The 13,647-nt window shown below is 62.5% G+C and overlaps 1 protein-coding gene and 1 pseudogene across 3 annotated transcripts; one reads left to right on the forward strand and one right to left on the reverse strand.

Annotated features, from left to right (window-relative positions):
• Window positions 1-3,204: 3,204 nt before the first annotated feature.
• On the forward strand, window positions 3,205-9,360 carry LOC126635062 (class II histocompatibility antigen, B-L beta chain-like). Of its 3 annotated transcripts, none has more exons than XM_050305995.1 (5): window positions 3,205-3,339; window positions 3,828-4,097; window positions 4,939-5,220; window positions 5,643-5,749; window positions 5,850-6,029. In XM_050305995.1, the coding sequence occupies exons 1-5, from the start codon at window positions 3,255-3,257 to the stop codon at window positions 5,856-5,858; spliced, it is 753 nt and encodes a 250-aa protein (XP_050161952.1). In that variant the 5' UTR covers window positions 3,205-3,254; the 3' UTR covers window positions 5,859-6,029. The 3 variants fall into 3 exon arrangements, with proteins under 3 accessions (XP_050161952.1, XP_050161954.1, XP_050161953.1); XM_050305997.1 differs by lacking the exons at window positions 3,828-4,097; window positions 4,939-5,220; window positions 5,643-5,749; window positions 5,850-6,029 and adding exons at window positions 7,258-7,527; window positions 8,294-8,575; window positions 8,991-9,097; window positions 9,192-9,360 and having other exon boundaries at window positions 3,224-3,339; XM_050305996.1 differs by lacking the exons at window positions 3,205-3,339; window positions 3,828-4,097; window positions 4,939-5,220; window positions 5,643-5,749; window positions 5,850-6,029 and adding exons at window positions 6,632-6,774; window positions 7,258-7,527; window positions 8,294-8,575; window positions 8,991-9,097; window positions 9,192-9,360.
• Window positions 9,361-10,451: 1,091 nt separating this feature from the next.
• On the reverse strand, window positions 10,452-13,335 carry LOC126635076 (class II histocompatibility antigen, B-L beta chain-like; annotated as a pseudogene).
• Between the last annotated feature and the right edge of the window lie 312 nt (window positions 13,336-13,647).

Here is a 13,647-nt window from a genome sequence, read left to right on the forward strand (position 1 = left end):
GGTGCCCCCAGGACCCCCCCAAAGACCCCCCGGTGTTGGGAAGGTCCATCCTTACCTGGGACGAGGAGGAGGAGGAGGAGGAAGAGCCACATCTTGGCACGGGGTGTTTTTTGGGAGGGTCCCCAAGACCTGGGAGGGGGACAAAGGGAGGGGGAGTTGGGGGGGTCTCAGGGGTCCAGGTTTGGCCCCTCCCACCCCAGGACACGATGGGGAGGTGGGTGAGGATTTGACCCCTCCCCGTCAGGGCCACTGGAGCTTCACTTCCTTCCCTTTTTGGGGGCCTTGGGGGAGGGGAGGAGGGGGGTCACGGCGCCCCATGGATGTGTCTGTGCCCCACAGATCCTCCCAGAGCCCCACAGATCTTCCCACTGTCCCAAAAATCCCAGTACTCCCCAGATCCTCCCAACACCCCACAGATCCCATCACCCCACAGATCCACTGCCCCAAATCCCAGCACCCACAGATCCCAGCACCCCCAGACCCCACTGCCCCCAAATCCCAGCATCCCCCAATCCTGTCACCCCACAGATCCCATCACCCCACAGATCCCATCATCCAACAGACCCCACTGCCCCCCAGATCCCAGCACCCCACAGATCTTCCCAACACCCCACAGACCCCGCTGCCCCCAAATCCCAGCACCCACGGATCCTCCCAACACCCCACAGATCTTCCCAACACCCCACAGACCCCACTGCCCCCCAGATCCCAGCACCCCACAGATCCTCCCAGCACCCCACAGACCCCACTGCCCCCAAATCCCAGCACCCCCAAATCCCAGTACCCCCAAATCCCATCACCCCACAGACTCCACTGCCCCCAAAATCCCAGCACCCCTCAGATCCTCCCAGCACCCCACAGATCCCATCACCCCACAAACCCCACTGCCCCCAAATCCCCCACCCCACAGATCCTCCCACCCACCCCCAAGCTCCGATGTGTCCCACGTGCCCGGGTCACACCCCACCCCAAAAATCCCCTCCAACCCCATAAATACCCCCTCCATAAATTCCCCACCCCATAAATCCCCCAACCCCCTCACTGACCCCACAAATCCCCCACCCCATAAATCCCTCCCCACCCACAAATCCCCCATAAATCCCCCAAACTCATAAATCCCCCACTGACCCCTCAATCCCCACCCCTAAATCCCCCCATAAACGCCCCCACCCATAAATCTCCCCACCCCATAAATCCCCCACTGACCCACAAATCCCCCACCCCATAAATCCCACACCCCAAATCCTCCCACCCCATAAATCCCCAACCACTGACCCGACAGCGGAGCTACCGCTACCTAGTTCGGACCCCGTGTGGGGAGGTCCCGCCCTCCCTCCCCCTCCCGGGGTCCCCTGGGAGGAACAGGGCAGGTTTTGGGGTCACCCGAGCGAGACCGGGACTTTTTAGGGGAGGGGTCAGAAGAGGAATTGTGGGGTTAAAATCGGGGATTTTGGGGGTAAAAGAACGATTTTGGGGGGCTAAATAGGAGATTTCGTGGTGGGAGCAGGAAATTTTGAGGGGAATTTGGGTGGGAGGGAGGAATTGTGGGGTTAAAATGGGGGATTTGGGGCAAAAGTTGCGATTTTTGGAAGTAAAAATGGGGTCAGAGGGGTCAATTTTGGACCTAAATGGGAGATTTCGTGGGGGAAACGGGAAATTTTGGTATGGAGTTTGGGTGGGAGGGGGGAATTGCGGGGTTAAAATGGGGGGATTTGGGGCAAAAAGGGGCGAAAAATGTCAATTTAGGGGTAAAAGAGGAGTTTGATGAGGGGGTTTGGGGGTTTTTTTTGGTGTAAAACGAGGAATTTGGGGTCAGGACAGACCAATTTGGGTGTTTTTCAGAGCATTTCAGAGCCAAGTGAGTGACTTGGGGTTGAAATGGGGCATTTGGAGTGTAAAATGGGCAGTTTTTTGGAACAAAAGGGGCCAATTTTGAGTAAAGTGGGTGATTCTGAGGCGGTTTCGGAGTAAAAGGGGTCAACCTGGGGCAAAAAAGGGTGATAAAATAAATACAACAAAAATAAACAAAATAAAAAAAAATAAAAACAAAGAAAAAAACCCAAAACGGAATGAAAAAGTGGGAAAATATAAATAGAAAACACGATAAACACACAGAAAAAAATTAAGAAATAAAAATAAAATACCAAAAAATCGAGTGGGAAATATAGAAAATATAAATATAAAATAAGCACGACATTCATAAACAAACCAAAAAAGAAGAATTTTAAAAAAACTGAAATAAAAGGAAATAGAGGAAATAAAAGGAATTAAAAAAACCAGAATAAAACCCCAGAAAAAAACCCATACAAAATAATGATTTTAAAAAAAGAAAACACAACCCGCCCCCCCAAAAAAAACAGAAATAGCAAAATTAAAAACTAAAAGATCAAAAAAAGAAATCCAGTAAAATAAAAATTTTTTAAAAAAACAACAGCTCTCTCAGCTGGGGCAGCGACGTGGCCTCTACCTCACCCAGCCTTTCAAGGGAATAATGATTTTAAAATAAAAGCAATTAATTAATCCCAGAAGCTTTTGAGTCATCTCGGCTTATCCCAAAAAAAGGGGTTTGGGTGGAAGTAAAAAAAATAAAACGAAATATAAAATAATAATCGATCCATCCAGAATTAAATAAACACAAACACGACATAAACAGGCGGCAGGAATCTTCGCCCGTATCCAAATTTGGGGGGATCAGGGCGACAATTCCAGCTCAGGGCTCCAAAAAAGGCGAAAAAAAGCCCTTTCCATCCCCCCAAAGTCGCGGGCAGGGCCAGCACAAGCAGCCAATGGAAGCGAGCGCTGCTCAGACGTCATCAGTTGCCGGGCAGACCCCTCTCAAACTGAGCCCTCACCGCGCTCAGCCAATCAGAGAACGCCCTCCACACGATTTTGGGGGCCCGTCGGAGCTCCGCGACAGCCGGGTCGCCGTTTTTGGGTTCAGCAGAGCTGCGGGACCCCTGGGTGCCCATCTGTGGGTTCCCCTGAGCTCCCACCTGCCCCGCACCCCACGGACCCCCCAAAACCCCCAACCCCGGGGCTGCAGCGCCCAGAACCACCTCAGCCAATCAGAAAACACCGACGCGGACTGTAGCCAATCAGAGCGCGCCTCGCTGATGACTCTTCAGTTGCCGGGAAGACGCGACGCAAAACGTGCTCCCAACTTTGCGCTCAGCCAATCAGAGCGCACCCAAAACAGCCCAAAAACGGCCCCGTCCGGCTGTTTTTGGGGTGTCAGCACCTGCCCGGCGCTGGGGATGGAGCGTGTGTGGGGAGCTGGGGCCGTACTGGTGGTACTGGTGGCGCTGGGAGCCCCCCCGGCTGCGGGCGAGGAGCTCTCGGGTGAGCGGGGTGGGCGGGAAGGGGGAAAGAGGAGAGAAAAGAGGGGATGGGAGCCCCAAAAGTGTGTGCGAGGGGGTTGGAACCCCCGGAATTAGTGGGAGGGGGGTGGGACCCCCAAACTGAGCACCGGGGGATCTGGGGATTGGGGGCACGGTGGGAAAGGGGTGGGACAGGGAGGTGGGAGAGCAGGAAGAGGGGTGCCATGGGGGTCCCTCGGTGTCCCCCATCACTGGAGCCCTGCAGCGGTTCCCTGGGACTCTGGGGGTGGGGTCGGATCCGCACTGGGGGTCCCCAACCCCCCTGTCCATCCCAGGGGGGTGATGGGGAGGTTCCCCCAGCCAAGAGCAGGTGCTGTGGCGGCCGTGGGGCAGAGGGGGTGGGAAAGGGGGTCTGGGATGGCCCCCTGAGCTACCGACCTGCTGGGGGGGGCTGGGGGATGATGAGGGGGGAGGACGGGGCACCCCCTGACCCGTGTCCTGCACACACAGGGGTGTTCCAGGGTATAATAAAGTTCGAGTGTCACTTCATCAACGGCACCGAGCGGGTGAGGTTCGTGATGAGGAACATCTACAACCGGCAGCAGCAGTTTCACTTCGACAGCGATGTGGGGGTCTATGTGGGGGACACCCCGTTGGGGGAGAAGGTGGCCAGACACTGGAACAGCGACCAGGAAGCGCTGGAGTACATGCGGGCTGCAGTGGACACGTACTGCCGGCACAACTACCCGATCGTCACCCCGTTCAGTGTGAACCGCAGAGGTGAGCGCGGGGCAGAGCGGGTCCCCTCGGGAATTCCCCTGCCCTGGGAACGACCCTGGAGCCCCTCAAACCCTCCCTGGAAATCACCTCAGACCCCTCAACCCCCCCTGTGCCCATCCCCGCGGCCTTGGGCCCCACCCCAGTGCCCCCCAGTCCATCCCAGTCTCTTCCTATGCCCCCCGAATCCATCTCAGTCTCTCCCAGTACTCCTCATTCCATTCCAATCCATCCCAGTTTCTTCCATTGTCCCCAGTCCATCCCAGTCTCTCCCACTGCCCCCAATCCATTACGACACATCCCAGTTTCTTCCATTGGCCCCAGTCCATCTCAGTCTCTCCCAGTGCCCCTTATTCCATTCCGACCCATCCCAGTTTTTCCCAGTGCCCCCCAGTCCATCCCGCGTCTCCGCTCCGCTGGGTCCACCGCTCTCCCTGCCCTCAGCCAATCAGAGCGTGTCTCTCCCATGACTCATCAGTTGCCGGGCAGACCCGCAGCGCAGAGTTCGCTCTCCAGGACTCAGCCTCCCAGTCCCGCTCGGGCCCTTCCCAGTCCATCCCAGTGCGTTTCCAGTCCCTCCCAGTCCTTCAGAGACCCTCGGATTCCACTCCCAGACCCTCTCAATCCATTCCCAGTCCTTCTCAGTTCACTCCCACATCTCCCAACTCTCTCCCCAGTGACCCACCCAGCCCATCCCCTTCTACCCCAGTCCATTCCCACTCCCCCCCAGTGCCATCCCAGTCCCTCCCAGTGCCACCCAAATCCCTACCAATGTCCTACAAGCCCTGTGCCCTCGCTCCCAGTGCCCCCCAGCTCAGCCCAGTGTCTCCCCCGTCTCTCCCAGTGCCCCCCAGCGTGTCCATCTCACTGGTGCCCTCGAGCTCCCAGCCCGGCCCCGGCCGTCTGCTCTGCTCCGTGATGGATTTCTACCCTGCGCCGGTGCAGGTGAGGTGGTTCCAGGATGGGCAGGAACTGCCGGAGCACGTGGTGGCCACCGACGTGGTCCCCAACGGGGACTGGACCTACCAGGTGCTGGTGATGCTGGAAATCCCCCCCCGGCGCGGGGTCACCTACACCTGCCAGGTGGAGCACGTCAGCCTGGAGCACCCCCTCAGCCGGCACTGGGGTACAGCCCGGCCCCCCCAGCATGGGGGGACACTGGCAGGGGGGGCAGGGAAGCACTGGGGACACTGGGAGGCACTTTGGGGGGCAATGGAGAGGCGGAGGAGGAGGTTGGGGGGTCCTGGGAGGGCTGGGAGGGAGGCTGGGGGAGGTTGGAGTGCCTAAGAGGGGATTGGGGAAGTGCTGGGAGGGCTGGGAAGGGACTGGGAGGAGTTCAGGTGGGTCCCGGGGGTGATGGGAGGGGGCTTGGAGTGTTCTAAAGGGGATGGGAGGGGCTTTGTGGGATCCTGGAGGGGCTGGCAAGGGAATGGGAAGAGGTATCAGGGGGTGCTGGGTGGGCTGGGGGAGACCAGGACGGGGTTTTGGGGGGGTCCCGGGTGGTTTCTGGGAGGTTTTGTGGGTCCTGACCCCCCCGGCTCCCCCCAGAGATGCCACAGGACACCGTCCAAAGCAAGATCCTGGTGGGGGTCGGGGGCTTCGTGCTGGGTTTCGTCTTCCTGGCGGTGGGGCTCGGCTTCTACCTGCGGGAGAAGGTAAAGGGGGGTCCCCGGGGGTCGTGTCCCCCCTTCCCCAGACCGTGTGTGCCCCCCTTGCCCCCCCAGCCCACTGTCACCCCCTTTTCTCTCCCCACAGAGCTTCTGAGCCAGCAGTGGCCGCAGCCCCTCCCCATGGCCTCGGGACCAGCCGGGACCCCCCAATCCATCCCCATCCGGAGTTTGGGGGGGTCGTGTGTCCCCCCTGACCCTGCTTTTGCTCTCACACCAACCGCCTGCTGCTTCCAGTGCTCCCAGTAAAGCTTCCCAGTTCTCTGCAGTCCTGATTGTTGGGGGTTATTGGGGGGTGGGCTCCGAAAATCCGGGGAAGGGGGGAAATGGGCAACGTCAGCCCCCCAAAATCCCACGTATCCAGGGCACCACAAAGCCAAACTCCAGCAATCCGGGACCCCCCAAATCCCACCTTGGACCCCCAAGCCGCGGGCAGAGTCAGCCCCAGAAGCAGCAGCCAATGGGAGCGAGCGCTGCTCAGACGTCATCAGTTGCCGGGCAGACCCCTCTCAAACTGAGCCCTCACCGCGCTCAGCCAATCAGAGAACGCCCTCCACCCGATTTTGGGGACCCGTCGGAGCTCCGCGACAGCCGGATCGCCGTTTTTGGGTTCAGCAGAGCTGCGGGACCCCTGGGTGCCCATCTGTGCGTTCCCCTGAGCTCCCACCTGCCCCGCACCCCACGGACCCCCCAGAACCCCCCACCCCCGGGGCTGCAGCGCCCAGAACCACCTCAGCCAATCAGAAAACACCGACGCGGACTGTGGCCAATCACAGCGCGCCTCGATGATGACTCTTCAGTTGCCGGGAAGACGCGACGCTAAACGAGCCCCAACTTTGCGCTCGGCCAATCAGAGCGCACCCAAAACAGCCCCAAAACGGCTTCGTCCGGCTGGTTTTGGGGTGTCAGCACCTGCCCGGCGCTGGGGATGGAGCGTGTGTGGGGAGCTGGGTCCGTACTGGTGGTACTGGTGGTGCTGGGAGCCCCCCCGGCTGCGGGCGAGGAGCTCTCGGGTGAGCGAGGGGGGCGGGAAGGGGGAAAGAGGAGAGAAAAGAGGGGGTGGGAGCCCCAAAAGCGAGGGCGAGGGGGGTTGGAACCCCCGGAATTAGTGAGAGGGGGGTGGGAGCCCCAAACTGAGCTTGGGATGGTCTGGGGATTGGAGGGACGTTGGGAAAGGGGGGAAAAGGGAGGTGGGAGAGCAGGAAGAGGGGTGCCATGGGGGTCCCTCGGTGTCCCCCATCACTGGAGCCCTGCAGCGGTTCCCTGGGGCTCTGGGGGTGGGGTCGGATCCGCACTGAGGGGTCCCCAACCCCCCTGTCCATCCCAGGGGGGTGATTGGGGAGGTTCCCCCCCAGCCAAGAGCCGGTGCTGCCGTGGGGCAGAGGGGGGTGGGAAAGGGGGTCTGGGATGGCCCCCTGTGCTCCCAACCTGCTGTGGGGGGCTGGGGGATGATGGGGGGGACGGGGCAGCCCCTGACCCGTGTCCTGCACACACAGGGGTGTTCCAGGAGATGTTTAAATTCGAGTGTTACTTCATCAACGGCACCGAGCGGGTGAGGTTCGTGGAGAGGTACATCTACAATCGGCAGCAGTACGCCCACTTCGACAGCGATGTGGGGGTCTATGTGGGGGACACCCCGGACGGGGAGTTCCAGGCCAGGTACTGGAACAGCCTACAGGACTTGATGGAGCAAAGACGGGCTCAGGTGGACACGGTGTGCCGGCACAACTACCAGGTGTCCACCCCGTTCCTCGTGAACCGCAGAGGTGAGCACGGGGCAGAGCGGGTCCCCTCGGGAATTCCCCTGCCCTGGGAACGACCCTGGAGCCCCTCAAACCCTCCCTGGAAATCACCCCAGACCCCTCAAGCCTCCCTGTGCCCATCCCCGCGGCCTTGGGCCCCATCCCAGTGCCCCCCAGTCCATCCCAGTCTCTTCCTATACCCCCCGAGTCCATCTCAGCCCCTCCCATTGCCCCTTATTCCATTCCAATCCATCCCAGTTTCTCGCAGTGCCCCCCAGTCCATCCCAGTCTCTCCCAGTGCCCCCCCGCGTCTCCGCCCCGCTGGGGCCACCGCTCTCCCTGCCCTCAGCCAATCAGAGCGTGTCTCTCCCATGACTCATCAGTTGCCGGGCAGACCCGCAGCGCAGAGTTCGCTCTCCAGGACTCAGCCTCCCAGTCCCGCTCGGGCCCTTCCCAGTCCATCCCAGTGTGTTCCCAGTCCCTCCCAGTCCTTCAGAGACCCTCGGATTCCACTCCCAGACCCTCTCAATCCATTCCCAGTCCTTCTCAGTTCACTCCCACATCTCCCACCTCTCTCCCCAGTGACCTCCCCAGCCCATCCCCTTCTACCCCAGTCCATTCCCACTCCCCCCCAGTGCCATCCCAGTCCCTCCCAGTGCCACCCAAATCCCTACCAATGCCCTATAAGCCCTGTGCCCTCTCTCCCAGTGCCCCCCAGCTCAGCCCAGTGTCTCCCCCGTCTCTCCCAGTGCCCCCCAGCTCAGCCCAGTGTCTCCCCCGTCTCTCCCAGTGCCCCCCAGCGTGTCCATCTCGCTGGTGCCGTCGAGCTCCCAGCCCGGCCCCGGCCGCCTGCTCTGCTCCGTGATGGATTTCTACCCTGCGCCGGTGCAGGTGAGGTGGTTCCAGGATGGGCAGGAGCTGCCGGAGCACGTGGTGGCCACCGACGTGGTCCCCAACGGGGACTGGACCTACCAGGTGCTGGTGATGCTGGAAATCCCCCCCCGGCGCGGGGTCACCTACACCTGCCAGGTGGAGCACGTCAGCCTGGAGCACCCCCTCAGCCGGCACTGGGGTACGGCCTGGCCCCCAGCATGGGGGGCACTGGCAGGGGGTCTGGGGAGCACTGGGGACACTGGGAGGCACTTTGGGGGCAATGGAGAGGCGGAGGAGGAGGTTGGGGGTCCTGAGAGGGCTGGGAGGGAGGCTGGGGGGCTTGGGGTGACTGGGAGGGTGTTGGGGAAGTGCTGGGAGGGCTGGGAAGGGACTGGGAGGGGTTCAGGTGGGTCTTGGGGGTGATGGGAGGAGGCTTGGAGGGTCCTAAAGGGGATGGGAGGGGCTTTGTGGGATCCTGGAGGGGCTGGCAAGGGAATGGGAAGAGGTTTCAGGGGGTGCTGGGTGGGCTGAGGGAGACCAGGACGGGGTTTTCAGGGGGTCCCGGGTGGTCTCTGGGAGGTTTTGGGGGTCCTGACCCCCCCGTTTCCCCTCAGAGATGCCACAGGACACCGTCCAAAGCAAGATCCTGGTGGGGGTCGGGGGCTTCGTGCTGGGTTTCGTCTTCCTGGCGGTGGGGCTCGGCTTCTACCTGCGGGAGAAGGTAAAGGGGGTCCCTGGGGTCGTGTCCCCCTTCCCCAGAGCGTGTGTGCCCCCCAGCCCCCAGCCCGCTCTCACCCCCTTTTCTCTCCCCACAGAGCTTCTGAGCCAGCAGCGGCCGCAGCCCCTCCCCATGGCCTCGGGCCCAGCCGGGACCCCCCAATCCATTCCCATCCGGAGTTTGGGGGGGTCGTGTGTCCCCCCTGCCCTACTTTTGCTCTCACACCAACTGCCTGCTGCTCCCAGTGCTCCCAGTAAAGCTTCCCAGTTCTCTGCAGTTCTGCTTACTGGGGAGAGATGGGGGCGGGGTTTGGGCGATTGGGTGGGGAGTTTGGGGGGGCAGAGCCGGCCCAGGGATGGATTGGGAATGTGTCCCCCAAGTGTCACCCCGTTCTGGGGGGCTTTTGGGGGGAGGAACCTGCACCCTCCCAGTGCCGAGACTCCCCTAAATCTCGTAGAAGTGGTGCTGGGAGGGGAGTGGGACCCCCCCAAAAGTGGACGGGGGTGGGGAGCGACTGAAGAATGGCGGATGATGGGAAAGGGGTGGGAGTGGTCAGAAGGGTGAGGGAAAGGAGGATGTGCGACCTCACCCCCTCTTTTTGCCCCTTTCCCTCCGTCTCCCCCTTCCCGCAGCCGGGGGGGCTCCCAGCACCACCAGTACCACCAGTACGGCCCCAGCTCCCCGCACACGCCCCATCCCCAGCGCCGGGCAGGTGCTGACACCCCAAAACCAGCCGGACGAAGCCGTTTTGGGGCTGTTTTGGGTGCGCTCTGATTGGCCGAGCGCAAAGTTGGGGCTCGTTTAGCGTCGCGTCTTCCCGGCAACTGAAGAGTCATCATCGAGGCGCGCTGTGATTGGCCACAGTCCGCGTCGGTGTTTTCTGATTGGCTGAGGTGGTTCGGGGCGCTGCAGCCCCGGGGGTGGGGGGTTTTGGGGGGTCCGTGGGGTGTGGGGCAGGTGGGAGCTCAGGGGAACCCACAGATGGGCACCCAGGGGTCCCGCAGCTCTGCTGAACCCAAAAACGGCGACCCGGCTGTCGCGGAGCTCCGACGGGCCCCCAAAATCGTGTGGAGGGCGTTCTCTGATTGGCTGAGCGCGGTGAGGGCTCAGTTTGAGCCGGGTCTGCCCGGCAACTGATGACGTCTGAGCAGCGCTCGCTCCCATTGGCTGCTGCTTCTGGGGCTGACTCTGCCCGCGGCTTGGGGGTCCAAGGTGGGATTTGGGGGGTCCCGGATTGCTGGAGTTTGGCTTTGTGGTGCCCTGGATACGTGGGATTTTGGGGGGCTGACGTTGCCCAATTCCCCCCTTCCCCGGATTTTCGGAGCCCAAACCCCCAATAACCCCCAACAGTCAGGACTGCAGAGAACTGGGAAGCTTTACTGGGAGCACTGGGAGCAGCAGGCGGTTGGTGTGAGAGCAAAAGCAGGGTCAGGGGGGACACACGACCCCCCCAAACTCCGGATGGGAATGGATTGGGGGGTCCCGGCTGGTCCCGAGGCCACGGGGAGGGGCTGCGGCCACTGCTGGCTCAGAAGCTCTGTGGGGAGAGAAAAGGGGGTGAGAGCGGGGCTGGGGGGGCAAGGGGGGCACACACGGTCTGGGGAAGGGGGGACACGACCCCCGGGGACCCCCCTTTACCTTCTCCCGCAGGTAGAAGCCGAGCCCCACCGCCAGGAAGACGAAACCCAGCACGAAGCCCCCGACCCCCACCAGGATCTTGCTTTGGACGGTGTCCTGTGGCATCTCTGGGGGAAACGGGGGGTCAGGACCCCCAAAACCTCCCAGAAACCTCCCGGGACCCCCTGAAAACGCCGTCCTGGTCTCCCCCAGCCCAGCCAGGACCTGCTGAAACCTCCTCCCAATCCCTTGCCAGCCCCTCCAGGATCCCACAAAGCCCCTCCCATCCCCTTTAGGACCCTCCAAGCCCCCTCCCATCACCCCCGGGACCCACCTGAACCCCTCCCAGTCCATTGCCAGCCTCCCCCAGCACTTCCCCAACACCCTTCCAGTCACCCCAAGACCCCCCCAGAGTCCCTCCCATCCCACCCAGGCTCCTCCAAACTCCCTCCCAGTCACTCCCAACACTCCCCACAGCCCCTCCCAGCCCTCCCAGGACCCCCCAACCTCCTCCTCCGCCTCTCCATTGCCTCCAAAGTGCCTCCCAGTGTCCCCAGTGCTCCCCTGCCCCCCCTGCCAGTGTCCCCCCATGCTGGGGGGGCTGGGCCGTACCCCAGTGCCGGCTGAGGGGTGCTCCAGGCTGACGTGCTCCACCTGGCAGGTGTAGGTGACCCCGCGCCGGGGGATTTCCAGCATCACCAGCACCTGGTAGGTCCAGTCCCCGTTGGGGACCACGTCGGTGGCCACCACGTGCTCCGGCAGCTCCTGCCCATCCTGGAACCACCTCACCTGCACCGGCGCAGGGTAGAAATCCATCACGGAGCAGAGCAGGCGGCCGGGGCCGGGCTGGGAGCTCGACGGCACCAGCGAGATGGACACGCTGGGGGGCACTGGGAGAGACGGGGAGACACTGGGCTGAACTGGGGGACACTGGGAGAGACGGGGGAGACACTGGGCTGAACTGGGCGGGGCACTGGGAGAGAGGGCACAGGGCTGGTAGGACATTGGTAGGGATTTGGATGGCACTGGGAGGGACTGGGATGGCACTGGGGGGGACCGGGAATGGACTGGGGTAGAAGGGGATGGGCTGGGGAGGTCACTGGGGAGAGAGGTGGGAGATGTGGGAGTGAACTGAGAAGGACTGGGAATGGAGTGAGAGGGTCTGGGAGTGGAATCCGAGGGTCTCTGAAGGACTGGGAGGGACTGGGAACGCACTGGGATGGACTGGGAAGGGCCCGAGCGGGACTGGGAGGCTGAGTCCTGGAGAGCGAACTCTGCGCTGCGGGTCTGCCCAGCAACTGATGAGTCATCGGAGAGACGCGCTCTGATTGGCTGAGGGCAGGGAGAGCGGTGGCCCCAGCGGGGCGGAGACGCGGGGGGGCACTGGGAGAGGCTGGGATGGACTGGGGGGCACTGGGAAAAACTGGGATGGATCGCAATGGATTGGGGGCAGTGGGAGAGACTGGGATGGACTGGGGGGCACTGGGAAAAACTGGGATGGATCGCAACGGATTGGGGGCAGTGGGAGAGACTGGGATGGACTGGGGGGGGACTGGGGGCACTGGGATGGGGCACAAGGCCATGGGTGTGGGCACAGGGAGGGTTGAGGGGTCTGGGGTGATTCCCAGGGAGGGTTTGAGGGGCTCCAGGGTCGTTCCCGGGGCAGGGGAATTCCCGAGGGGACCCGCTCTGCCCCGCGCTCACCTCTGCGGTTCACAATGAACGGGGTGACGATCGGGTAGTTGTGCCGGCAGTAGATGTCCACCGCATCCCGTACGTACTCCAGCCTTTCCTGTAGGCTGTTCCAGTACCTGGCCTGGATCTCCCCATACGGGGTGTCCCCCACATAGACCCCCACATCGCTGTCGAAGTGGGCGTACTGCTGCCGGTTGTAGATGTGCCTGTGCACGAACCTCACCCGCTCGGTGCCGTTGATGAAGTGACACTCGTGCTTTCCTAGAAACTGGAACACCCCTGTGTGTGCAGGACACGGGTCAGGGGGTGCCTCGTGTTACCCCCCATCATCCCCAGCCCCCCACAGCAGGTCGGGAGCACAGGGGGTCACCCCGGACCCCCTTTTCCCACCCCCCTCTGCCCCACGGCAGCACCGGCTCTTGGCTGGGGGGAACCCCCCCCATCAGCCCCCTGGGATGGACAGGGGGGTTGGGGACCCCCCCCAGTGCGGATCCGACCCCACCCCCAGAGCCCCAGGGAACCACTGCAGGGCTCCAGTGGTGGGGGACACAGAGGGACCCCCATGGCTCCCCTCTTCCTGCTCTCCCACCCCCCTCTCCCACCCCTTTCCCACCGTCCCTCCCAATCCCCAGACCCTCCCTCGCTCAGTTTGGGGTTCCCACTCCCCTCCCACTAATTCCGGGGGTTCCAACCCCCCTCGCACTCACTTTTGGGGCTCCCACCCCCTCTTTTCTCTCCTCTTTTCCCCTTCCTGCCCCCCCCGCTCACCCGAGAGCTCCTCGCCCGCAGCCGGGGGGGCTCCCAGCACCACCAGTACCACCAGTACTGCCCCAGCTCCCCACACACGCTCCATCCCCAGCGCCGGGCAGGTGCTGACACCCCAAAACCAGCCGGACGAAGCCGTTTTGGGGCTGTTTTGGGTGCACTCTGATTGGTTGAGCGCGAAGTTGGGAGCACGTTTTGCGTCGCGTCTTCCCGGCAACTGAAGAGTCATCATCGAGGCGCGCTGTGATTGGCCACAGTCCGCGTCGGTGTTTTCTGATTGGCTGAGGTGTTTCGGGGCGCTGTAGCCTCCGGGGTGGGGGGTTTTGGGGGGTCCGTGGGGTGCGGGGCAGGTGGGAGCTCAGGGGAACCCACAGATGGGCACCCAGGGGTCCCGCAGCTCTGCTGAACCCAAAAACGGCGACCCGGCTGTCGCGGAGCTCCGACGGGTCCCCAAAATCGTGTGGAGGGCGTTCTCT

This window comes from Myiozetetes cayanensis, unplaced genomic scaffold (genome assembly GCF_022539395.1).
Source record: "Myiozetetes cayanensis isolate MyiCay16 unplaced genomic scaffold, myiCay2020 scf106, whole genome shotgun sequence".
Taxonomy (NCBI): domain Eukaryota; kingdom Metazoa; phylum Chordata; class Aves; order Passeriformes; family Tyrannidae; genus Myiozetetes; species Myiozetetes cayanensis.

Bases quoted from the DNA above. Each gene is read 5' to 3' on its own strand.
- LOC126635062 (XM_050305995.1), top strand. From the start codon at position 3,255: ATGGAGCGTGTGTGGGGAGCTGGGGCCGTACTGGTGGTACTGGTGGCG. The intron at 3,340-3,827 runs GTGAGCGGGGTG...CTGCACACACAG, and splicing joins TGCGGGCGAGGAGCTCTCGG to GGGTGTTCCAGGGTATAATA. The intron at 4,098-4,938 runs GTGAGCGCGGGG...CGTCTCTCCCAG, and splicing joins GTTCAGTGTGAACCGCAGAG to TGCCCCCCAGCGTGTCCATC.